Below are 25,800 nucleotides of genomic sequence, written 5' to 3' on the forward strand. Positions count from 1 at the left end.
TAAGGAAAATCTAGCGAAAACGGTTGGGGATCATGTTTCCTTTAGGAGAAAGGGTGTCAACTCTAAAATTTGGCCGATGTGGTTCTCCAGGGAAACTAAAGACGCTCTAAATTACAAGCAAGCCGCTTTTCATAGGTTTAGAGAAACTGGTCACAGCGCAGATAGGCTCCAATATTGTAAGGCAAGGCGTAAATTTAAGTCATTGGTACGGATTCAGAAAAGAGAGTTGGAGCAAAGACTGGAAGATAACATAAACAGGAATCCGAAGAGGTTTTTTTGCATACGCTAATTCGGGGAAAGTTCGAAATAGTCATATTGGGCCACTGGTTGATGAGCAGGGAATTTTCATCCAGGACGATATTGATATTTCTAATGTTCTTAATAACTTTTTTTCGATTGTTTTTAACGATAACTGTATCTCAACAGTTGACACCAACAAGACACAAGCTATAGTACAGCTTGAGGACTTTGTATTTTCCAGGGATGACGTTTTACTTCATTTGAAAAAAATTAAAGAGACTAAGGCTCCGTGACGAGATAATATTTATCCAAAAATTTTAGTTGAATGTGTGGAGGAATTAGCAGATGTAATTGTAAATATTTTCAATGCTTCTTATAACTCAGGGACAGTGCCAGAGGACTGGAAACTGGCTAACATTACACCGCTCTTCAAGAAGGGGTCTAAAGGGAGTGCGGGAAATTATAGACCTGTGAGTCTAACTTTGGTGGTTTGCAAAATTTTTGAAACATTGATAAAAATTAAGATAGTAAATTTTCTAGAGACTAATAATCTATTGACTAGTTTTCAGTACGGTTTTAGAAAAGGTAAATCTTGTGCAACTAATTTATTACATTTCTACGACGAAGTTACCAAGGCTTTGGACAATAAGACGCCTGTAGATGTTCTTTACATTGATTTTCAGAAAGCTTTCGATAAGGTACCGCATGTTGCTCTTCTTAGCAAATTAGCTGATAAAGGAATAGGAGGGAAAACTTTCATTTGGGTAAAAAACTGGCTGACCGGAAGGAAACAAAGGGTAGTTGTAAGGAGAAATTATTCTAATTGCAGTGAGGTTTTAAGCGGGGTTCCTCAAGGATCAATGTTAGGGCCTGTTTTGTTCATTGTTTTTATGAACGATATTCACAAAAATATTTCTGGGAACATGAATTGTTTTGCTGATGATGTCAAAGTTATGGGGACTGTAGAATATGAAGAACAAGCAAATCAGCTGCAAGAAGATCTAGATCGTATTACAGAGTGGGCTGATAAATGGGGTATGGCTGGTAATGTTGGGAAATGTCAAGTGCTACATTTAGGGCATAGAAATTTAGTGTACAAGTTATTATTTGTAAGGTTCAGTCATTAGTCAGGCAGACAAAGTTACTGATCTGGGGGTCTTAATAAGTCAGGATTTAAAGTTTAGCCAACAGTGCAGCATTGCTAGTAACAAAGTCAATAAGATGCTTGGGTTTATCAATAGATCTATTTCAAACAAATCTAAAGAAGTTATTCTGCCCTTATATAGAAGTTTGGTAAGACCTCATTTGGAGTATGCTGTTCAGTTTTGGTCTCCTTATCTTAAGCAAGATATTACTGTATTGGAAAGGGTTCAAAGGCGGGCACATGCCTAATAAATGGAATTTCTCACTTAGACTATGATTCCAGGCTTAGAAGGCTAAAAATGTACAGTCTTGAGCAAAGAAGAGACCGGGGGGACTTGATTCAGTTGTTGAAATTTATTAAAATGAAAGATGTTACGAGGCTGAAGTTTAGCAGTGAAAACAGGACAATGGATCATTGTTTTAAGCTATTTAAATCTCAGGCTAACATGGATATTAGGAAAAATTATTATTTTAGCAGGGTAGTGGAACCTTGGAACAGCTTACTGGAAGAGGTGGTAATGAGCAAGGGAGTAGACAGTTTTAAGAGGGCCATTGATCTTCACTGGGGATTGTAAATTGACTGGGACGAGTCTAGCTGGGCCCAGAGCTTGTTGCTGGTCGTCACTTTTGTATTTGTATTACAGCGCCACTGCACAAGTATATAAAGGGTGGTATGAGGTATGCATCTCAGATGCCGCTCTGTGGCAAAATCTGTTTCCAGTAGAGAAAATTGTACAAAAGGAAAGTCGTGCTATCCATGGAAGCATCCAGATCAAAACAGTATGTGATAGTACGGTTTCATGTTGCGGAAGGTGAGCGAATTGCAGACATTTATAGGTGAATATTAGCAGTGTATGGCGACCACTGTTTAGGTCGTATGGCTGTAAACATGTGGTGTAAAATGTTTCGAGAAGGATTGCAAACGACATCAGATCTGCCGAGACCAGGCCAAGCAAACATCGCGATCACAAATGATTCTATTGCCTTCATTAATGAAATGATCTGAGCAAATTGAAGGATTAAGACCAGTGAAATCAGTGAGGAGCTCAACCTGAGTGAAGGAACGTTTCACACTATCATCCACAAACAGCTGCGGTACAATAAAGTGTGTGTGGAATGGGTACCAAAAATCCTGACCCTTGATCATCAGAAATGACAATGAGCTTGTGTATAGTCCGGATTTGTCACCCTGTGACTCCCACATCTTTGAGCCACTTATGAGAGCATTACTGGGGAAACATTTCCATTCGGATGATGAAGTGAAGGAAGCTGTGCAGTTCTTCCTCAGGAATCTGCCCTGTTCTTTCTACAGCAAAGGCATCGACCTGCTGCCACAATGCTGGGTCCTGTGTTTCAATGTCCATAGCTATTTCTTTCGATTTACATTAAAAGAATAATTTTATCAACTTGTCCACTTTTCATTTGAGCAACCCTAACAGTATTTAAATAATTGAGACCAGTCCAAAGTGCCTCTCGGTTCAACGTATCCCATCTCCCCCTATACTAGAATTTTGGATCACCAGATCAGTAGACACCCTGTAAAAGTGAAAGGGCAGTATGAATACAGATTTATTTCATTCATTTCAGATGTTTTCAAAAGAAATTGCTGTATATTTAAAACTATAATTTTTTCTGCCAATATTAAGATTCTGATTATAAAATATTTGTACTGGATAATTTAAGAAATAAATTCTGAACTTGTGCACCCATACACTCAGGTGATAAAAGTCATAAGATACTTTCTTATATTGCATCAGACCTCCTTTTGCCAAGAGAAATGCAACAACTCTACAGTGTAGAGACTCAACAAGTTGTTAGAAGTTCCCTACAAAAATATTGAGCCATGCTGTTGTTACAAACGTCTATAATAGGGAAGTTGCAACCTATTAAATGTTCATATTTTGGCTATTGGATATTGTTAATTTACCCTCAAAACTAAAAAATTCTCCATCGCCGAATTTTAAAACACCGTGCTTGATTTTTAATGAATTTTTAAAAATCCACGCGCAAAAGTGCGCTCTTCTGAAACGTCACGAGCCTATGTCACAGGGTGCGAATGGGCAGCCTTCCGCCGAAGATCCCTTGTTTTCACTAGGGACATTTTGAGCGCGCTGATATTTATATTTTTTAGAAATTCAATAATCCTTTTGAACACACTATGGAGACCGGATTCTTTAAAGCACAATCTAAATAATCTTCCTCATGTAACATCGATGATATTCGAATATTTCCGAGAGGATGAGAGGTTTAATGTTCCAGAAACGTGAGGAGTTAAGTGTGAGGAGATAAGCCTTTTACGTTTCGTCTTCGAAGTCGAATGCGTGACCTTCGGCTTCTCCCCTATCGGAAGAGCGCATGACGTCATTTCCTATGCCATTTGACGTCACAAGCTTTAAAAATTAATTTAAAAAAAAACTACTTATTGTATCGCAAAATTTTTTTCACCTATGATGTTCATACATGTTACTCTATCATATGAAAATAAAATTGAAAAATCGAAAATTTCCCTATTGTGAAAATATTGCTGTTGTGGTGTAGGGATGTGTCATTCATGAACCAACGGGTCGAAAAGAAAGACTTCTTAAAATGATCGGCATAGTATAATCGATTATAAAATTAAAGGTCGTTTTTTTACGACGAACAGTTTTTAACATTGCACTGAAAGTACATTTGTTTCATGTCATTCTCTCATTCGTTCATGTTTACTAAAATCGGTCTTTAAGTTATACTACCCAAGTAAACATAGTTTTGTTCCTCTTCTCTACTTTATAATAAATGGCATCACTTGCTTTTCTGCTTTTTGTTGCCATCTTGTTTACACCGAGAAGTTAAAGAATTAAGTTTTAGTGTTTTTATAGCCCACTTTCCAGGTTTCAAAACATATTTATAGCTAGCAGTACCCGCAGGGCGATGAGGGTGCTAAGAATTTAAAGGAAGTCCATTGAATAAAAATATCCATGCCCCCTCCCCCCTTCTGATGTGAAATGATCATTTTTCTTCAACTAAAATGCATACACACCTTTTAAAAAAACCTGTTAAAGCCTCTTTGATTTAAAATTATTTGCCAAAACATGTAAAAAGATTAACAGTAGCTTTAAAACTCAAAATAATCCTTCAACTGTATAGTTCATCCTTAACGCGCCAAGCAACCACGCTACCGTAACCCTGCCTTTTAGCGAGGGAAGCGTTTTTATTCTGCAATTTAAAATGTTTTGCAAAATAAGCAATACTATAAAAAAACATGAAGGACAATCACAGTTGAATAATATGACAAATTATTTACTTAGATAAGTAGGTAACTGTTCTCAACTATAATAACAAAAACAAACATTGAAGAAATAAGAAAAACAAAACCAATAGAAAAATCCTACAAAATAAAATTATGTACCTGAGTATCGGAAAAAAAACGCATTCAAAAATCAGTTCGCTGACCATAACAGCGACGTTCGAAACAGTTCGCATCTGAGTCGTACGGCACGGTTCCTTGTAGCTATTGACACTGTCGGCCAGCGCCCTCTGAATGAGAAAATTCATAGAACTAAACTTACCCCACCATGTATTAGGAAGTCATTGAACTAAACATTAATTAAACATTTAATTTGCAATTACAAATATTTTGGTCAATCTGATTTTGAAAAAAAAAAAAAAGCCTATAGCCTTCCTTAATAAATGGATTATTCAACACAAAAAGAATTTTTCAATTTAAATCAGTAGTTCCTGAGATTAGCGCGTCCAAATAAACTCTTCCGCTTTATGATATTAGTATAGATTTAATTAATTTATAACTTTTAATACTTTATATTTGATAATTTTTAATGAACTTTAAGAAAATGTCAATAACTTTTTAAATGAATGAAGTCGTTGAAAGGAACGAGTTCGATGAATGGGCAAAAGAAATGAATGATCTTCTGATAAACCACTAAAAAGGATGATATTGCCCATGCCTACATTGTAGGATTTTTTGTATGAATAGGTCTCTCGGTTCTGTCCCATAAATGATTGATAAAATCCATGTTGGGTGATGTAAGAGAACCAATAATTTGCTAGAATTGTCCTGAATGTTTTTGTATGTAATTGCAATTGTGTGTGGCTGGTGTACAGGGTACCATTGTCATCCTTAAAAATTCTATCCTTGATTGTGTAGTCTATAAATTGCTGCAGGTAGTCTTAAATTAGCCGACATTACCATTTTCAGGCAGTCTTAGATTCAGTTGGACCAGAGAACACAGTTCATGTGATGTAAAACAGCCCTCACTTTTATGGAGTCCACACCAGGTTGTCCGGGGCCTTGTTGACAACTGGGTTCATGACTTCATGGACACTGCATCACAATCAAACCATATCAACATCTTTATATCGATGGGAATCATGACTCCATTGACAAAGCAATGGACATGCCCGTCTTACGTCCCATTGAATACTGTGGTTATTATACGCAGTGTTTTTTGTCGGTTAATCCTGTCAATTTTAAACACACGTCGCTAGTCTCGATCATTAAGTGCAGGCAGCTGTCCATTGTGTGTGTGTGTAGGGGGGGGGGGGGTGCCTGAAATAAAATACTTTCGTCAATCTTTTGATGCTGAGAATCTCAAAATCTTGATGTAATCAACTAATTCCGAAATAGAAAATTCATGCATCTAAATTGAACTACCCATTCTGGGTTCAAAGTCTCTTAATTTCTGTGTTGCAGCTATAACCAGGTTGGAAACCTTTTCAATTGAAACTCTTGACTGCAAATGAAAACCCTGCCAATGAACTTTCCATATAGAAAATTCCATGTGGGGCACTATTACCATCTCTGCCTATTTTCATGTTGCTATCCCATGACTTTTGTTACCCCAGTATATGTTCAATTGTCCTTAAGGGGTTCAAGTAACTGATAAATTTTTATTAAATTTTAACTTTATTCCATTCCTATATATTGAAATAGTTGCTTCACATTATATATATATATATATATATATATATATATATATATATATATATATATATATATATATATATATATATATATATATATATAAATAATGTATATATTATAAATATATATATATATATATTTACTTTCAATTATTCTTCCCTTTTAGATATGAAGATTCTAAAGCCGTTCCAATTGCAGTTGATTTTTCTAATGAGTATATTGAAATATTGAAAACTATATATGACAGTCCTTATTATGAACCAGATCCTAAAAAGGCATGTATATTTGTCCCACCCCTTGATTTACTCAACCAGAATAATATAAGGCTGAAGGAAACATCAAGAGTTTTAGCCACTTTGCCATAGTAAGTTTTTTTAGCTTCAGTTTTTAAATTCTTGAATTTGAATAGTTATAAATTATTCTGTAAATGAACTATGAAAAATGGATTACCGATTTCCCCGGGCGTTTTTAGTAGGGCCAGCCTGCCCTCTTTTTTGCATTTCTTAGTATGCCCTCCTAGCTCCTTTGAAGTTTTAACAAAATTTTATCCGAAAATAAAACTTTTTTTTTTGAAAAGTAAAGAAAATTCATGCAAGCTTGGCCTTGAAACATAACTCCTTTAAGCATATTGTCCACGAGAGTTCGATTGGAATATAAATCTGAATCTCTCTGTCTTTAGTTTAATTTTTTGAACCAAATATTAAACAGCTTTTTATAATTAAAAAAAAAAAAAATCAGTCTTACTATCAGATTTTAAATAGATTTTCTAAAGTTAAGTTTCTATGTGCTTTTATGTTTTCTATGGAAATATATTTCCATAGTTTTATAAAAGATTTCATTATTTGAAGCCCAAAATGTAAGTAATCTTTATTTTCTCTATCTAGTGTTTCTCAGTATGTTTGTATCTGATTAATCATATTTAACAATGTTTGATGTTTTTCAGTTGGAATTCAGGCATCAATCATCTTCTTTTTAATATGATCCCTGGTTCTGTACCAGATTACCATCCAGTACTAGATGTAGACTGTGGTAATTCAATTTTAGCTGGAGCAGGATTTTCAGCTTCAACTTATCGTAAAACATTTGATATCAGTATTCCAACGTTCAGTACATTAAATGAGACTTTTAGCTGGGAGACTTGTCATGAAAGGTGAGCATGTTTTATCTAAAGATTTCATGGAAAATAAATTATTAGTTATTTTCTTTTTTTTACAAAATATAGATTATAAACCTATGGTGGAGTTGGGGGGGGGGGGGGGGGTTAAGGGACAGTGTCCTCCTACTTTTTAATTTTTACACTAACACTCCCCGCTTCTGTATTTTTTACTTGGCATTTTATTTTTTGTAATTTCCCCTGTTTTCTAGTTTTTTTTTTTCCTTTTTCTTATTATTTCTTTCAGTTTTGCTTCCACCTCTTTTGTGTATATATATATATATGCGCACATGCACACACACACACATATATATATACATATTATATATATATATATATATATATATATATATATATATATATATATATATATATATATGTAACAGCAGTATAAAATTTGAACCAGAAGGAACGTAAAATTGAATTATAATCCCAAAACAACCTCGGACCTCATCAGGGGGTTACTCCCCAAGGGTAGGGAAAAACCATCTTCCTTTTGGGTAGGGAAACATCTCAAGGTGTTTTCCCTACCCTTGGGGAGTAACCCCCTGATGAGGCTTCAGGGTGTTTTGGGATTTTTATTCAATTTTACATTTCTTCTTGTTCAAATTTTATATTACTATGACATTTATTGTCTACCACGATCAACATGCTGCCTATGGCACCTATTGAACTGAGTGGTGAAGCTTGATTTGATTTAATTTAATTTGTTTGAATTGTTCAGGTTAAAAATACAGTTTATATTAATGTTTCTTAGTATGTATCACATATTTATTGAATCCTCCACGGCTGATGAGCTCTGGATTCAACCTTTCAACTTTTTCTATTATATGCTGCTTGTATTTTCTTTTTCTCATCATTATTTTTTAAAAAATGTTTAAAACTTGTTATTTTGCTTGTATACTTTTTATATCTATCTATATCTCTCTCTCTCTCTATATATATATATGTATGAATACAGCACTCTCCTCTTTTTAATGTCATAAATTTTTTCTTATTTCTGAAAGTGTCCTCCCATCTTTTTCCCCTGGACTACAGCACTATTATAAATGGTTAACTATTTTGAAATATCTTAAACTTTGTATTTATGTTTTATTTTTCAGTTCAAGACATTGGTTGGTAACTTCCACTCAGTTAAATATCCATTTTGAATACCGACATGAATTAGAAGACTTAGCTGAAGAGCATCCAGAATTGTTGGTCTTAGGTCCTTGTTCTGAAGGTGCAAACCAACAAAATGCATTACGATGTTGTGGTGGTGACACCTATTCATATCCAGAAATTTTAGAAGTAATTTTTTACAATTTCTTTTTATAACATTGTTTCAATTTTTTTATATTAAAAAATTCTTTTATTTATATGAAACAAATTTAATGCAAACTTTTATCTTTTGTAACCTCCATATAACACAGAAATATTGGATAGTTTGAAAATAGCTGAAGCTGTATAAAGCAGAATCTGTTGCTAAAAGTTAATGTGATTTCCTCCCTGTCAGAAATAGGTTCTAAATTCTTAATTTAATTGTAACTAAATTTTAAACTAAAGTTCTTTAGTTGTTTCTTGAAAAAATTAAATTGTTTCTGCTGAACTGTTTTTAAGCAGGTTAAATATTTCTTAGCAAAAAGGAAATGCTGCATTTATTCAGATTTTGTTCATTAAAGCTTAAGCATACAGCCGAGGGAAAAATCAAGGAACTATGAACATCATAAACATGATGCAATTTTATAGTGAACCAGTAATAGTTGTTGCTTAATCCAATGGAAATAGGAAATTAAAGCCAAAGTGAGAGAAACATTGAGTTAATTCTGATTTTCCTACCCCTCTAAGATTAAAAAAACTAATTAGCAGATGGTTTATTTTTATGTAAATAAATTATTCATTGTACTGTTTCTTTAACTTTTTTTTTCTTCTAGTTTTTATTGCAAAATTGTAATGTTTAATTAAATAAATGATTAAAAAGGGGGGAGGGTTATGAAGGTTGAAGTTTCATCTTTTTGATATTGTCATTCAAATTGCTGTAAAAATTTAAAAATATTTTCTGAGAAAAGTATGCTCCTTTCGGTTTTTAGGATTCCACATTTTGTCTCATCATCAGAGGAGCTCGACTTGGACAAACTGTTCTTTCTGAAGCCATGCAAGCTGGTTGTATTCCAGTAATAATATCGGATGGATACATTATGCCGTTTTCTGAAGTTATTGATTGGAAAAGGTAATTTTTAAATTCTCTGTATGGTTATCACACTGTTATTTCTCAAATAATTAAGCTGTAGGTGCATGTGTTTTAAATTGAAGTTAATTCATGCAAAATAAATTTTTATCCATTTAAGAATCAGAATGGTTTTATTTGTCTACTTAACATTAGCTATTATCCCCTTCTTAGCATGAGGGAATATCTCTCCTATGTTAAGCTGTACCACTAGTAAAAGCAGAAGGCAACTTAATGACAAGGAGTGATATGAAAGATGTTTGAGTTTGGCTCATTCTAAGTTGATTTGCACTCTAGTACTGTGTGCCACAGAACTCCTTTTTATTTTCATGTTTTGCAATAAATGGCGTTACATGATTTGAAAAAAATAACTGATTTCAAAAGATTAAATACCTTTCATTGCCTTCATAGGAATCATTGCAACATGTTTTGTATACAATTTCTTACAACAAAACAAGGTTGGCATCTGAAAGTGCTTATGATTATGCATCCTCAAAAACTGCTTTTTCAGAATTTCTTTTCTTGCAGCTAGAATACTGAAAAAAAGAACCTTTACTCCAAGTTCATAAAGAAAGAATAAATAAAATAAAAAACACACACACTCAATTTTTAAATTTTAACGTGTGAAAGCAAATAATTAAAATGATTCAATATGATTCTCTTTGGGACCAGCGAATATTTTGTAAAATTATCAGTATTCATAAATCAGTGGCTCATATAATGAACATCAATAAGTTCCTTTTGCCTGGCTCTTATAGCATTCATTCTTTTCTGATGATTATTAATATAAGAAAAATAAGAAAAAAGAACTGGCCTCGTGAACAGAAATCAAGTAAAATGCTGCTTTCCTTTTTGTAATTTTTTTCTGCAACTTGAAAAAAGTTTGGTAACAAATGGTCCCCCAATGGAACACAACATGAATTGTAACTAATTTATTGCTCTGTTTTATATAAGTTCGATGTACATTTAAAAAAATAAATTGTGGACATTAACTCCAATTATTGTATTACGCAAGCCATTTAAAAATCTTTTTAGTCTTGTCAATATTGATATTTTGAGGTTCATATATGATGAATGTGTAGATTATAATCTTATGGATTGCTAATGCCCCTTTTAAAACTTCCTGCCATGTGTTGTTCTTATATTTCCTTTGCAATTTTTGAAGACTTGTGACTTTGTTGTGGTAATAACTCATGCACTTCTTATATAACAATAGTTTACTGAAGTAAAAAGCTGAATACATTTGTTGTTTAATGTTTATAGTCATATTTATACAGCTCTTTTGAAAGACCTCTTATTATCGTGACCATTTTGTTACAGTGACTGATGCATGAAGTCTCCATATATTCAATTTCATTTTAACGTCTGTTAAAGGGTCCAAACTGAATCACTTAATCCACATCCAAAATTCAGTTTGAACATCTTCATCTCATTGTTCTCAAGACTATCCATTCTAAAACTAATATTTAACAATTTTATGTTTCCAACAATAAAATATTTTCTTTGTGAAAGGAGTCATTTCATGATAAAAAGGTCAAAGAATTAACAAGAAACTATGCCCAAACAATAGACATTATGAAATATTTTTTAAAGAATTAGTCGTAAAAATGGAAAACTTCTACATTATCTAAATAAGAGAAGAAACTAGTACTCATAAAAGATCTCAAACAAAGTAGATGCAAATCATGATCTCTTTATTAAAAATTTCCAATTACTATCAGTAGCTTTCAGTGTATTTTGTCGTTAAATGTATTATTTAAAAGTTATTTTTAATTTATGTGTGTTATTTATTATTTTGTATACTGAATTATTATTTTGTTTTTTCTTTGATTATCTTTTAAAGTGATGCACAATTTGTAAAAGTTGTTTCAGTATGACTAAACTATGACTAATTTTAACTATGGCTAAAAAGCATGCTGTATCTTGTACATTTGCATTATAACAATGGATTTAATTTGGACAACTTAGGTCGTTAAAGATAAAGTCAACTGTATATTTTTTATTAAAAATACAAAGACATGTATAAATCTTTACATTACTTCAAGCAATTTATACTGTTTAAATTGAATGTGAGAGAGATAAAAAGTAAAATCTGATACTGCAGTACAACTATGCTACTATTTCTTGACAGGCCGTTAATAAATTTTTCTTAGTTTCTAGTAACATTTTTTCCTTTCAAAAAACTCATTTACTCTCTTTATACTATACAATTTTCAGTATGTGCTTCTTGTTCATGAATTTGTTTTCACTAACTTCTACAGGTGCATATGCACAGGTTGTAGGAGTCCTGATATGCCAGTGTCTGGTAAAAAATATTGTATTCTAATTTAACTGATTTTATAGAATTTTCCTGATGTGCCTTGTTTTAAAAAATGGCAGTAAACTCTTAATATTTTGTAGAACACAGTGGCATGGTAACCACGGATAAGCAAATATCATGGATAATCCACAGGACTAGGTAAAAATGATAGTAATGTATACAATAGCTAAAAAATAAATAACACTCTCATATACATTTAAACTAAAGCTAAAATCGATAACAGTGTATGTAACAAATATATGTAAAATCTAAATATGATTTGCAGAGGGAGGGAATTTTTAAAAAATAAAACTGGTCCGGTCCCTCTTTTACGCACGTAAGAAGTGTATATGTAAAAATCAGATTTCAACTAGTCTGGTTTTGGTTACTTTTAAAGGTTGGATGTCATTAAGAGGTGGGGGGGGGGGAGGGGATAAAGAAATAGGACTATCTATTTTGCACTCATTAAGTAAAAAAGCTAGCCCTCAGTGTGGCTAGGTAAGATGCCTTTGGTGTCTCGCTCGATCCACCTGCTGCAAAGGGTGTGTACTCCATGAAAATTTTATCAGAAAACATTAAAAAACCATGCTTACTTTTAGTAAAAACATTAATTTTTTTTCAAATTTGGGGGGGGGGGCTAATTGACCCACCCCTCTTGACCCCATTAAATAGCAGGCCTGGTTAAAACCCTGATATTCATTTAAAAACTAAGAGTGTCCAAATTTTTTTCAGAGCCACAACTAGACTTGCATTATTCTGCATATTTTTTCTTTTTTTACATAGTATCATTTTTGCATCTTAATATAATTTTATCCTTAAGTCTTTTGTAAGGTTTGAGGTTTATTTGTAACAAAATGGTTTCTTAATTTTATCTCATTGTTTTAACAGAGCAAGTATTCAAATTCTTGAAGAGAACCTTTCTGATGTCATTCACACTTTAAAAGCAGTTTCAGATGAAAAAGTAGCTGAAATGCGTGAGCAAGTCTGCTTCCTTTGGCAAAAGTATTTCAGTTCTATGAAACAAATTACAACTACAGTCTTAGATATTCTTAATGACAGAATATTTCCTCATAATGCTCATTCATATGAACATTGGAATAATCCTCCATTAAAAGTGAGTAGCTTTCTTTCACAATAATGTAAGTATCAAATTATCAGAAAATGCCAATATCAAATAAAATTGTTTGCCAAAAATGGAATTTTTGATCAGTAATAGTTGTACCAAGTATAAAGAAAAATATGTTTTGTGAAAGAAATTTAATATATTAATACAGAACAATCCTTTAAAATTAAATTGTCATTGAGTATGATACATTTTGCTTTAGTTCAACATCTTAGTTATATAAAATCTATGAAATTTGACTTTTGCTTAGCAAATCATCAATTTTGCAGCATATTCAATTATCCTCCTCCCCCCACCCTTTTTGTCTTCTCAACGCACATATGTAACTCATAATATTTACATGATTATTAAAAATAACTTTTAGTAAATGTAAAAATTTTCACCTCATGAATATGTGTCACTATATAAGAATTGCACTTGTGACTTGCATATTTTGTAGAAATTCTGAAAGATTCATCTCAATTGTACAAATAAGGTAAACACTCCGGAAGTGTGTGCTTCAGTAGTGGTCACTTTAAGGTTTATCTTAAAAAAAAAAAAAAAAAAGTAGAATTCCAGGTTTTTCAATGGATTTAAACATGCAGGAGGTAATACCTCCTGCACATTTGATGCACTTTTGAATCCATTGGGAGATCTGATATCCTATTTTTTCAAATACAAACCTTGAAGTGGCCGCTACCGGTGTGTTTATCTTTAGTATTGAAAATGAATAAAATTTATAATTCATATCATTTAGCAAAGTTAGTCGTTAAATGATATGAATTATAAATATAATTTATCTCACATTTTATCTTTCATAATCGTTCTCCACTTTTTGTAATTTTTTGTCTCCATCACTTGCTTTTAACTCTTTCTTACTATGAAATAGTCTTTTTTAAGGGAGAGGGAAAATGAGTAGTAATAAACACCATCTGTCTGTTCACCACTTGTGAGTAACATCAGTACCTTTCTTAATGCTTAATTGTTGATATCTGGGTTTTAGATGTATGCATATTTTTTTAAAAAATCTTATTGAGAAAAATGCAGGACTTTTTCTGAATTGCGTATGTCTGTTTCTTTTTCATGATTCTTAAAGAACATTTATGCAACTTAATTTCTATCTGTCAGTTTTGCTGACATTTAAAAGTTTTTGTCTTTTTTGAAAGCTCTAGCTATAGAAACACACATATTTCAGTTTAAAAAAAGAAAAAAGTGCTCTAATCTGACACAAGCATAAAATATGAAATACAAGTACACAATGCAGACTTTGAGCACTCTGTTACTTGTAGCTAATAGCAATGTACATGTGTCTGTTATGTACTTCTACCATGAGTTTTCGGAAATGATGTACATGGTAGATGTTGTTTACTGTGGGCTTTCTTTTATGAAGCTGTGAAAATTTTCACTTAGTGCAAGTAACATGATGAAAGCAGTTTGTCATAACTAGCAGCAATATGCTTCGTTGTTTCTAATCATTTTGTTTTTTAAAGTTTTTGAGTAACTTTAGGGCATGTTCATTAACTGTTATAGTATATGTATGTATTCACTACTGAAAATTTATTTTATACAAATTTGATTTTGTAGGCAGGCACATCTTCTCCTTTGTTCCTACCAATGATCGCTCCTAAGTCTCAAGGATTTACTGCAGTAATTCTTACGTATGATCGTCTAGAAAGCTTGTTTCAAGTTATTCAGAAAGTTGTTCAAGCTCCTAGCCTCTCTAAAGTTCTTGTTGTATGGAATAATCAAGTTAAACCTCCTCCACTAGGTGTGTATTTTCACTTAATTCTGCTGTGTTATTTTCCTTTAAAACTTCCAGAAGAAATAGTGCTGTAGTTTTGTTTTTTAAAGTTAATGAAGCAATAAATGTGCATTTGATCCAAGTCCTTATAAAAGTTTGCATGAGAAAGAATAAGTTTCCTGATCAATTTAGAACCACAGCATTATAAAAGCATGTATTTCAAACCAAGATTCAGTGGAAGAGTTGCAGGTTTAGGGGTCAGTCAAAATGCATTTTTGAGGGCCCCTATGTCTATCTTAGAACTATGTAAAACATTAATAAGTGCATTTTTCTATCCCTTTTGTTGCTCCTAATGATCGTGTAGGCCCTTCTTGGTTGTGACATTTGCCGCTTAGTAAATTTGTTACTGTCGACAATTAATTCAGGTTCATTAATCTTGTTTAAAACCAAAAGGATTTTAACATTTACAACAAATGAGAATTGTATTTGATTTCATGAAGTAAGCCAAGAACAAATAAGAATCCTTATCAAAATCTTTATGCCATATTCGTATTTTTTTACATTGATTCTCCTAATTAAGAAAGAAAGAAACTTATATGACTATTTTCAAGAGTTAGTAAACCATGCTTTTTGAGAACAGCTCAAAGCACTGCCTTGCACCTACTTTATTATGAAGTCCGCTCACTTTATGACAGCACAGAAAAGATAATGCTGCAGAATGTTGTGTTCATTATGTATAATATACCGTTCTTCATGTTTATGCATCATTAGTGGCCGTTTTTAACAAAAACTGGAAATGAAAAGGTTTATTTGTGTGAATAAAAATGGTGCAGCTTTTGCCTCATTAACTGGTAATAGACAAATCGCCTAACGCAGCTTAAATCTTTGTTTAAGAATACAGTGAGTCTTCTATGAACGACCACCTCCATTAATGATAACTTTTCTGAGGCATCGATTTTCCCCACATATACCTAATGTTAAAATACCTCTGAGAAAGACCAATGTTAAAATACCTCTGAGAAAGACCATTGAAATCTCTCACAACGCCTGGCAAATCGTAAACATCAGCATTAACAAATATAGGTATTTTTGTTAGATAAAACCCAAAGAGAGAGAGAGAGAGACAAAAGAAAAGCAAAAGAACATTTAGTTCGCACACAGATCAGTTTTCCCTTGTTAACAAAAGTGGAAAGAAACCGGAATAAGGAATTAAAATTTATTCTGTTGTGGGTCCAAAGGTGTTCCTTTCTAGCCCTCTTTGTTTTGAACCTGAAAAATGCCACAAAAAGGAGGACGTTATTTTTCAGACCCTAGGGAAGCTAAGGTGGCTCTTGTACATCTCGAGGCAAGTCAAGCATGGACCCCTGTCGTTGAGGGAAGCTGATTAAAGGCTTGGTTGTTTCTTGAAATTTCTTCGTTGCTTACGGGAGAGAGGGTTTAGGATGGAGCATTCCTAGATCATTAGAGAGGTCAAAATCTACTTTTAGATCATTTGAATAGCTCAAGAGTTGGTTTCAGTGAAGTTGCATTCTGCATTTCATCACCATACATCACGGTCAAAATGTCAAAAAAGTGAGTTATCTCATACTCGAGAAACTTGTAGAAGTAATAAACTTACATAAGAAAGGAAAATTAGATAGGAAAATAGCAGTAGAAAAAAAAAGTTTTTCCTTTCAGGCACTTAATCAGATTACGATGAGGAAGATGAAGGTGGTGATAATGCCGAGTTGAGGGATACCGTACAACCAAAGCTGTAGGCACAACAAACTCAAACAGAAATAGATAATCTTATCTGGCACTCAGGTTGCACAAATGGTTAGGACACTAGTAATTTATTTTTATAGCTGAAAGCTACACTTGAAACTAAAGTTGTTTTCGAGAACTCTAAGAATCTCACGCAGGCAATTCTTCTCACATATTTTAAAGTTAATAAATAGTTTTCAAACGGAAAAATCATGTAAGAAGTATATTTTGTATTAAATATTAAAAAAAAAAAGTTTCTTTATTTAAATGCATTCTTATCATAATCTTCTTGATTAATATACTACAGGAAAAAGATAAATAACAGCTATTGGTGCTATATTTGCATGTTCAAAAATGTCCTCTAAGAGCGACCAACCTCCAATAACGACCTCTTTTTCAGGAATGGAGAGTGGTCGCTCCAGAAAAGTTTCACTGTATAAGAAAAAAGATAACAGTCAGCCACCGGTAGAAAACATCATTCTATTTTCATCTCAGCGTAGATCTTTTTTCTTTTGTTTTTGTCCCAGTTCACCCAGATTTTCAATCTTTTGAAAATGTGATGATGATCCATCAAAATTCATTATTTGACACTAGACCATTGTACAAAACTTTCAAATGATGATATTTGAGCAGTGTAACAAAACCATTACTGCAGTTCTGAGAAATAACTACACCTTTTTTTTTATCCTTTCTTTGTTAAAGGTACTATTGAGAATAATTTAGTAGCATTTGCTGCTTTAAAAAGCTCCTAATTAGCATGCCATATGATGGTGCTTTCTTGGAAACATCAAATTTTATTCACATTATGATCAAAGATTTTTTTTGGCAAAGTTTCATATCGTTTTCTTTACTTGCCTCATTTTAATCTGATAGCCAAGATTTTAAATAACTTTTTTTCTTGCTAATTCTTTTTGCTTATGTCTCTTAAAAGTATCTAAATATTTTTTTGACAACAAACACATAAAATCCTACTTACATCATGATTGTACAACATTTATAACAACCTGATATAGTTTTAGGGACTTTTTAAAAATTGTGTCTGAGTAAATGAAAAATAACTTTAATTTTAATATAACATTTTATGTGTCTTCCTTAGCTTCTGCATGGCCTAAGATTAGTAAGCCATTAAAGGTTGTGCAGACAAAAGAAAATCGCTTAAGCAACAGGTAAATGTTTAATTTGCCTGCATATCAGTAAACTAATATTGTGTGAAATTTATGAGTTTTTGTCATGATTTTGTAAAATATAATTGCTTGCAATTATGAAGCTTTTTTCCCCTAGATTTTTCCCCTATGATGAAATTGAAACAGAGAGTGTGCTTGCTATTGATGATGATATTGTTATGCTAACTGCAGATGAATTGGAATTTGGATATGAAGTATGTAATCCATGTTTTATTCTGAAAAATGCATTCACTTTATGAGTAGTAAAATTTCCTATATTAATCATTGAACTATTCTCAGAATGCGTAATGAATATTGAAAGCTCATTGTAACCAATATAATTCTAGTTAAGCAAAATCGATTTTTCTTTGTTTTTAGTGATGACTGCCAGTTTTTGATGATCCTTTTTGCATCTTACCAGCAGTAAACTGAACATAATGTATTTTTTTTGAAAAGTGTAGTAGTCACATTATTGATTATGTGTACAATCTGTGGGGAAAAGTTTTCTGAATGCCTCTCTTGTTGTAACACTGCAGTCATAATGAGTTTGAGTAACAAAAATTATGTACTAGTAATTCCCTTATGAATGCCAATTTAATTCTTCAAACATATATTTTGATGTAAGTTCCTGTTTTTTTTTTAACTTTTAAAAAGAGAGCAATTGTTCACTTGTTAAGCTGTGTATTATATTTTTCAATGCTTGATTCTCCCTTTTCTTTCTAAATCGAAAACGTTTGACTAACAGCAGCAATATCACAAAAATATGATCGTGGCCAATAAAACTAGGATAGAAGGAAACTAGAGGCCAATAAAAAAGCCCTCTTAAAAATATTTATGGGTTTTATCATTCTCATCCTCCCGATTGGCTTCTCTCTGTGCAAAAAGTCATATAAATGTTGGTGCTCTTAATTTCAAAATTTTAGAGAAGCGCAACATCCTCACTGTTCTGTATGCTACTATTTTAGTAAGTTCTAGAAAAATGTTAAATTTGGTATAGGACAGACAAACACACACACACATATAATCACACTTTAAAATTTTTTTTAGCATTTTATTATTCAATACAATAATAATATTTAAATAGCTGTGGAAATGCTTGTGGTAGTCTCTCTTAAGCTCTGCTTTTTGAATAGTGATAAGCTTAGTAGTAATTGTAAAAAAATTGTATTTGGTCTTCGGTGTGTATTATTTTTCTATTAAACTCTTTTGTTAGGGTTAGCCTTTTCGAGCAGAATGAAAAACAATCGGAATTTCTTTTCTTATTTAGTTCTTTGTAATACTCTTGATAGTCACAGATTTGTGGATCTATTGGATATGTGAAGGTGCATATTGGATACTATCATTTTTTTAAATAGCTAAGCTGACCTTTTTGTTATTCAAGTCTCAAATTTCATGTCTATAAAGGGAAAGTGCTGTCAACTTTCGATTTCTCAAAGTCTCAAGGAACCGGTTGAAGCCTTCGAGTAATTGGTAGTCTGAGTTATTGGAAGTTACTTTCCCTGTCTTCTCATTAATTATTTTATTTTCTTTTTCAGGAAAAGAGAGTGCATAATAAGTTGACTATAATGCTTATTGCTTAGATACAATTAATTATTGGTACTAAAAACAAAAAATTAAAAAATCTTTATAGAGAATACATTTTTTTAGATACTTTGAAAAGGAAAGTTATTTCTTACTGCATATATTTTTTTGTTGCATCTTTAAAGGTCATTAAGTTTGTAAACACAATTTGATTTATCCTTGTTTTTGGAATTTTGCAATCACTGGAGTAAATATTTGCATAATCTGAAAATTACTGAGTAGTTTGAGGTGGTCAAGTTTCTTCATCATTATCTTCATTCAAATCGGCACTAGCAGACTCTCTATGAACAGTTTGTACAATCCTTTTGTAGAACAAGGATTCACATGTAGTTTCGTTTCCCTCAATATTCAAAAATCTTTTATTATAGAGAAAATAAAAGGTCTATTACTTCAAATTTCGCCAAAATTTTTAGTCTCTCAAAGATTGACCAGCAATGCAATTTTCGCCATGGCAAAAAAAAAAAAAAAATCTTGCAACACTGTACACATTAAGGTGCACTATTTTGAAAAAAAAAATAGCATCCTCATACAAGCTGGTAAGCAAAGCAATGTGACAAGGAGAAAATATCTTTTTTTTTGGGCTGATATTTCAATATATATTTCATTAAATTGAAATCATTACAGGGTGCATTATGGATTATAGAAGCTGTCATCCAAGTTTTGTTAAAAACATACATGCAGCGAATGACTTACAAAAACAACTTAAAGCCACATTTCTTTTGCTTTAAAGGGCAGAAAAATCCATAAGCAATTTAAACTAAACATAAATCATTCGCTGACATTGAAAATGGAGATATATGTTTAAAAGACTGAAATGTCAGTAATTATGCTATTGTTAGAAGAAAACTAATTGCTCTTTTAGAATCTAAAATGTGGGAGGGAGTAGAGAGTAAATAAAGTTTTCTTTAGTGAAATATTTCTTTCACTTAAAATATTTTCTTATTTCATTTTTACAATAACTTTCATTTTAACAGTGAGCATAGTATATAGAGCATAGTAAATATAGTAAAATATATTATTAGTTGTCAAAAATTAGTCGATTAACCTGGATGTAGTCACGTATCTTTTTATTACATAGTACTCGCGTTTTTGTCTCTTCCAATCTAGCAATTTGTGATACAAAAAAGAATTTTCAAAGATTTCTTTTAGTGTTTGCTTCAGCTAATAGAATAGATACCATTTACTATGCAATAGTATGTAATGAAGAACAATATTTACAGCATAGGCTGAAAGAAAGTAACTCTCGGAGATCTGACTAGGTTGTCGTACTATTGTTCTAAATGACCAACATACATTTCTGAAAGCTATGCTACCTTAAAATACCGAAAAAATCCAGAGAATTCTCTGGGAGTGTTGAGTTACTCCAGGTCAGCTACACAGATGGGCCCCATTATCAATATAAGGGGTGGTGGGATAGAAAGAAATATATGACAATAGGCGGGGAATAGGCCAATATGCGGCTACTTAAGGGTTAACAGATTTAAGATTTTTATTATAGTTATTTTCTGTAAATAACATTAGTTGTGTTTCATTATAAAGCAAATTGTGATTATTTTAAAGCATAATAAACAAAGTTCTTCCGAAAGGCCATGGAATTTCTTTAAAAAAAAAAACAGTAATGCAAAAAAAGTTTATGAAATTCGAAATTTTGTATTTTTGAACAAATTGTTTTATTCATTATTCTTTGCTCCTGGAAGTCATCTAGTCATCTAAAAAGAAGTGGATTAATCAGATTTGGAGTCAAATACTAATTAATAAAAGTAAAAAGTCACAAATTAAGTATTTATTTGATACTGATAAATTAAAAGTGTTCAATCTTTGTAAATAAAGCAAGAAGAGTAATTTTAGGGATTGAACTATGCAATTTTTTTTTACAGACTACTATTGAATCCCATTGTATAGAGAATAAATCAAATGAGAAATATGTGTCAAACATTTTACTGAAATAAATATTCTAGCTAAAAGAAAGGTACCTGATGCATTATTTAATATGGTCCACATTGTGTTAATATTTAATAAGATTCTAACATGGTTCTATTTATCTCATAATATGACATAAACATATTATGTATGCATATTATGTACATAATATGTATGAATGTGTTTCAGTTGGGTTTCTTTCCTTTCTGGATTATTTATGTTTTATTCACTACTTCAAGTAATGTGATTTAATCTGAAGGAGGTTGTTTATAATGTCCCAAAACTATGGGCTGTTCTTCATTCAATTTTTAAAAGTCGATTATCCTATTTAATGCAAACTTCAGAAACAATTAATGTGTTTTATTGGTGTTAATATATTTTTTAAAAATGAATTGCTTATTGTGCAAAGTATAATGAATATTTTCACTTTCTTAAGAATAAAAATATTTTCTGATTTTCAGGTTTGGAGAGAATTTCCTGATCGTATTGTTGGTTTTCCATCTCGAGTTCATTTATGGGATAATACAACTAAAAAATGGAAGTATGAATCAGAATGGACAAATGAAATATCGATGGTTTTGACTGGTGCTGCATTTTATCATAAAGTAAGGAAACATATTTTAAGGAGAATCTTTGTATGATACTATGTGAATAGTTTTTACATTCAATTGATGCAATTTATTTTTTTTTGTTGCTGTATTCTTATGTGTGATAAAACAGTTAAAAAATTCTTATTTATATTTTATAATTCTGGAATTCTCAGTGTCACTCCAAGTTTCTATCTCCTCACTAAACCTAGATATATATATTAACGTTTTCAAATGATAATCCAAAGTGATATTAGGTAAAGAAAAATGCAGTAAGTAAGCTATTTTTCTACTTAAGGAATTAGTATTTATTCTATTTGGGAAACTAAATGTCAATTATATTCTGTATCACATGGTTTTATCAGAAAAAAACCTTTTTCATGACTTCTTTTTAAAAACTGATGCATTGAATTTTTTATCTTCAGAATTTTGTTTCACTTATTTCCATTTTTAAACTACAAATTCATCATTTTTAATAGCAAGTCACTTGGAAGAGTGATGCATAAAAATGACTTATGTTCGGTATTTTTAGTGTTATGCTAGTACAAAATCCCCCCCACCCCCACCCCGTGGAAATGCAAAATAAGAAACTATTTTTAAGGAAAAAATGTATTTTAAGAGAAATATGTAGCTTTTAAAAGTGAAGTTATTTGATGGGGTAAATTATAATATTTATATATCATAATTTGATGTTCACACCAAATAGAAGAACAAAATCATCTATAAAACTGCTTGTAAGTTTGAAGAGCATAAAATTGCACATGTGACATTAATAAGGTATATGATTAACTACAAAGTCTTGAAATTAATCAAATATTATTTTCATTAATGATTTTCAAGTTCAGTAGTTTTGGTATTTCTTCATTTTTTTTTCTTTTATTTTCTTTCTTCTTCTTATTATTATTTTTTAAAAATTCCTTAGCAGTAAGTTAAATTGCTGATAAACATACTAATATGCTTGTACTTTATACTCTGCACTAAATATATTGTATTCATGGATTCAGTTTTAATTAGACTAAACTAGAATTAAACTAGCTTAATTTTTGATGTCATGATCGAATTTGTAAGTTCTCTGCTTAAAACTATCATATTTCCATTGTTTGAAATTAACTTTTGAAATTAAACTACATTTTAAAAAAGAAAAACTGATTGTGAAAACACTATTTTAATTCTAGTAATTATGTCACTTGAAATAGCTTCATAGATTCTTAAACAGTATTATTTGTTTTCAAATTATGTTCAATATAGTTTTAAAATATGTAGTAGCAAAGTATGTTGCTTTTTATGAAATTCAAATTCAAAATCAGTGTTGCAGATTATTGTACTTTTATCGTGTGTTTTGTATTTAATTTTTTATTTAATTTTTTCCCCTAGTATTATAGTTACTTGTATACATATTCCATGCCTGGTGATATCAAAGAATGGGTAGACGATCATATGAACTGCGAAGATATTGCAATGAATTTCCTAGTTGCTAATGTTACTGGAAAAGCACCCATAAAAGTAACTCCAAGGAAAAAGTTTAAATGTCCTGAGTGCACAAATGTTGAAATGCTTTCTGCTGATGTAATACATATGGCTGAACGTTCTGAATGCATTAATAGATTTTCTCAAATATATGGTGTGATGTCTTTGAAAACTGTTGAATTCCGTGCTGATCCTGTTCTTTATAAAGATAATTTCCCTGAAAAGCTTAAAAGATTTAACAATGTTGGAAGTCTTTGAAATACTTTTCGTATTTTTTCTATTCTGCAAGAAATACCCATTCCTTTTACAAATCATATTGCACATTTTACATTAGTTAAATTAATGTATAAAAAAACAATTCTTACCACTGTGGTAATTTGGGCTCATGTGGAGTGTCAAACATTTAGAATTTCTTAGATAAGTTGTGTACTCTGCTGAAATGTTTATGTAACTTGTAAACATTAAAAGTTCAAAAAATACAAATGAAAAACCATTTTCATTAGCAAACATGTCTGTAATGTTTTGTGTTAATAAGATTCAAGAAAGTTTTGATACCTACCATATTAAAGCAAAACCTACCTTATTAAAGTGAACGAATTTGTCCAAATTTACATTGTATAATAAAGCATTTTTATTGAAATTAGATTCCTACAAAATATACATTTGCTTCAGACGAAGTGCATTTCAGTTTTTTTTTTTTTTTTTTTTTCAAAAAATGTCAGAAAGATAGATGACACAATTTTTGATTTTTTTTAAAGCAAAGATAATTCTGACATAGTTTCGGTAGGTTTTAAAAGAAGAAATACTTCAGGAGAAAAATAATTATTTCATACATTTTGAATTATGTGAAAAGATAAATGAATCGAAAGAAAATTTTTCATATTTAGTTTTAATTTCTGTCATAGTCTTCTGCATTCAATATTTGTCTCAACAAGAAATTTTTTGAGCAAATACAAGTGAACATTTCTTTCTTTTTAAAAAAATCATCTATACCCAATTTTTGTTTAGATACAGAACATGTGAGTTGTTTTGAGAAGATTAATCCTTTAAAGACAACAAGCTTTGTGGTTAATTTTGGAAATGTTTTTATATATAAAACAATTAAATGTTGATGTAACATGTATGTCATGTTTTGTGGAAATTGGTTCAATAATTTTTGTGAAAATGGATGTGGCATATGTGTCTATATGGTCCATTAGAGAGATGCAAATCTACAGTTTTCTTTTTCTAAAATTTGATTATTTTATTATTTAACTCAAAAAATATATATTTGGCTAATTAATAACATTACCTATATTTCTTCAATTAAAAAGTGATTTTGAATAAAAGCAGGTATTTGAGCAAAAGTATGATAGTATGAATGTAGATGTATTTCTTTTGCAATGTTTTCAGCATAAAATTAGTGCATTTTATTGTACTGTTTTACTTGCATTAAGATTCTGATGTTGTTGTGGTTGACTTGTGCCAGCTAGGCTGACAACTTGAGGTTGCACTGCTTCACATAAGGTACAGTTGGAAAACTGTACCTTAATTTGGTGTGAAGTCCAACTTTCACAGTACACACATGCTATAAGGGCCCATTTGTGGGGTAGGCAACACTTACAGTATAACAATACAATCACACAGAGAAAGAACAAAGACAGGAGAGAGAAAGGACATCCACGCCCCAGCCGGGATTCGAACCCGGAAACTCCTCATAGCAGTCAGACTTCTCTGACCACTAGACAAGGCGACCAACTTAAGATTCTGATGTCTAAGTAATGTGGAAAAAAGATAATATATTATTTATTTATGTTCAAATATTTTCAAGAATAAATCCCTAATGGGTTCACTTAAGTTTATAAAATGGTAAAAATACATGCTGCATGGTTCTATTATGACAGATAATTATTTTTGCATTTAAATGTGTAACATTTCTGTTGTATTTGGTCTTGAAATGCATTTATATATATACACATGTTGAAAGAGTTGCCTTTTATTGTATATAAAATTTTCATTTTAAATTATTGTATCTACCTCGATTCTTGAATAACAACTACTATTCTCCTTGTAAATAGTGTAAATAATTGTAAAATAAATTCTGTTTTAGTTGTTTTGTAGTGTTTAATTTTGTTGCTTAATTTAAAAAATAGTTGCATTTATATAAATTTATGATTTTTTTTTTTTTTTTTACAAATTTAATGATTGAGCATGGCTCAAACTCTTGACCAGTCCCTTTTTTTATTATTTTAGATTTGATTTTCAGGGCTGGAAATCTTGTGCATTTCATATCTGCCTTTTAAATGCTAATTTTAATTCACATCTAAGTAGAATAGAAATCCTCCTATCTGTACTTCTGTTGTCCAATTATTTTTATATACATTTGTCATGCAATTTTACTGATACTGAGAGTATTGAATTGAAACTTGTGCTCTTTAACATTTCCACTGGGGAAAAAATTGGTGTAATTTCAGATATTTTGAGTTAAAAAATTAATGCATTAGTTAAAACAGAAAACATTTGCATATTAATGCAACTCAGCTTGACTGACTCGG

General features: G+C 31.2%; 1 protein-coding gene across 1 annotated transcript in view; it reads left to right on the forward strand.

Annotated features, from left to right (window-relative positions):
• LOC129231603 (exostosin-2-like) overlaps positions 1-25,359 on the forward strand; it is a 39,448-nt gene extending 14,089 nt beyond the window's left edge. The window contains exons 2-11 of the mRNA XM_054865965.1: positions 6,471-6,668; positions 7,248-7,454; positions 8,561-8,747; positions 9,527-9,666; positions 12,851-13,076; positions 14,649-14,832; positions 17,645-17,714; positions 17,830-17,926; positions 21,674-21,817; positions 23,174-25,359. Of these exons, the coding sequence (XP_054721940.1) occupies positions 6,471-6,668; positions 7,248-7,454; positions 8,561-8,747; positions 9,527-9,666; positions 12,851-13,076; positions 14,649-14,832; positions 17,645-17,714; positions 17,830-17,926; positions 21,674-21,817; positions 23,174-23,524 (1,804 nt within the window). The 3' untranslated portion in view covers positions 23,525-25,359. The remainder of the gene's footprint in view (positions 1-6,470; positions 6,669-7,247; positions 7,455-8,560; positions 8,748-9,526; positions 9,667-12,850; positions 13,077-14,648; positions 14,833-17,644; positions 17,715-17,829; positions 17,927-21,673; positions 21,818-23,173) is intronic.
• The last annotated feature ends 441 nt before the right edge of the window (positions 25,360-25,800 follow it).

Source organism: Uloborus diversus, chromosome 10 (assembly GCF_026930045.1).
Source record: "Uloborus diversus isolate 005 chromosome 10, Udiv.v.3.1, whole genome shotgun sequence".
NCBI lineage: Eukaryota > Metazoa > Arthropoda > Arachnida > Araneae > Uloboridae > Uloborus > Uloborus diversus.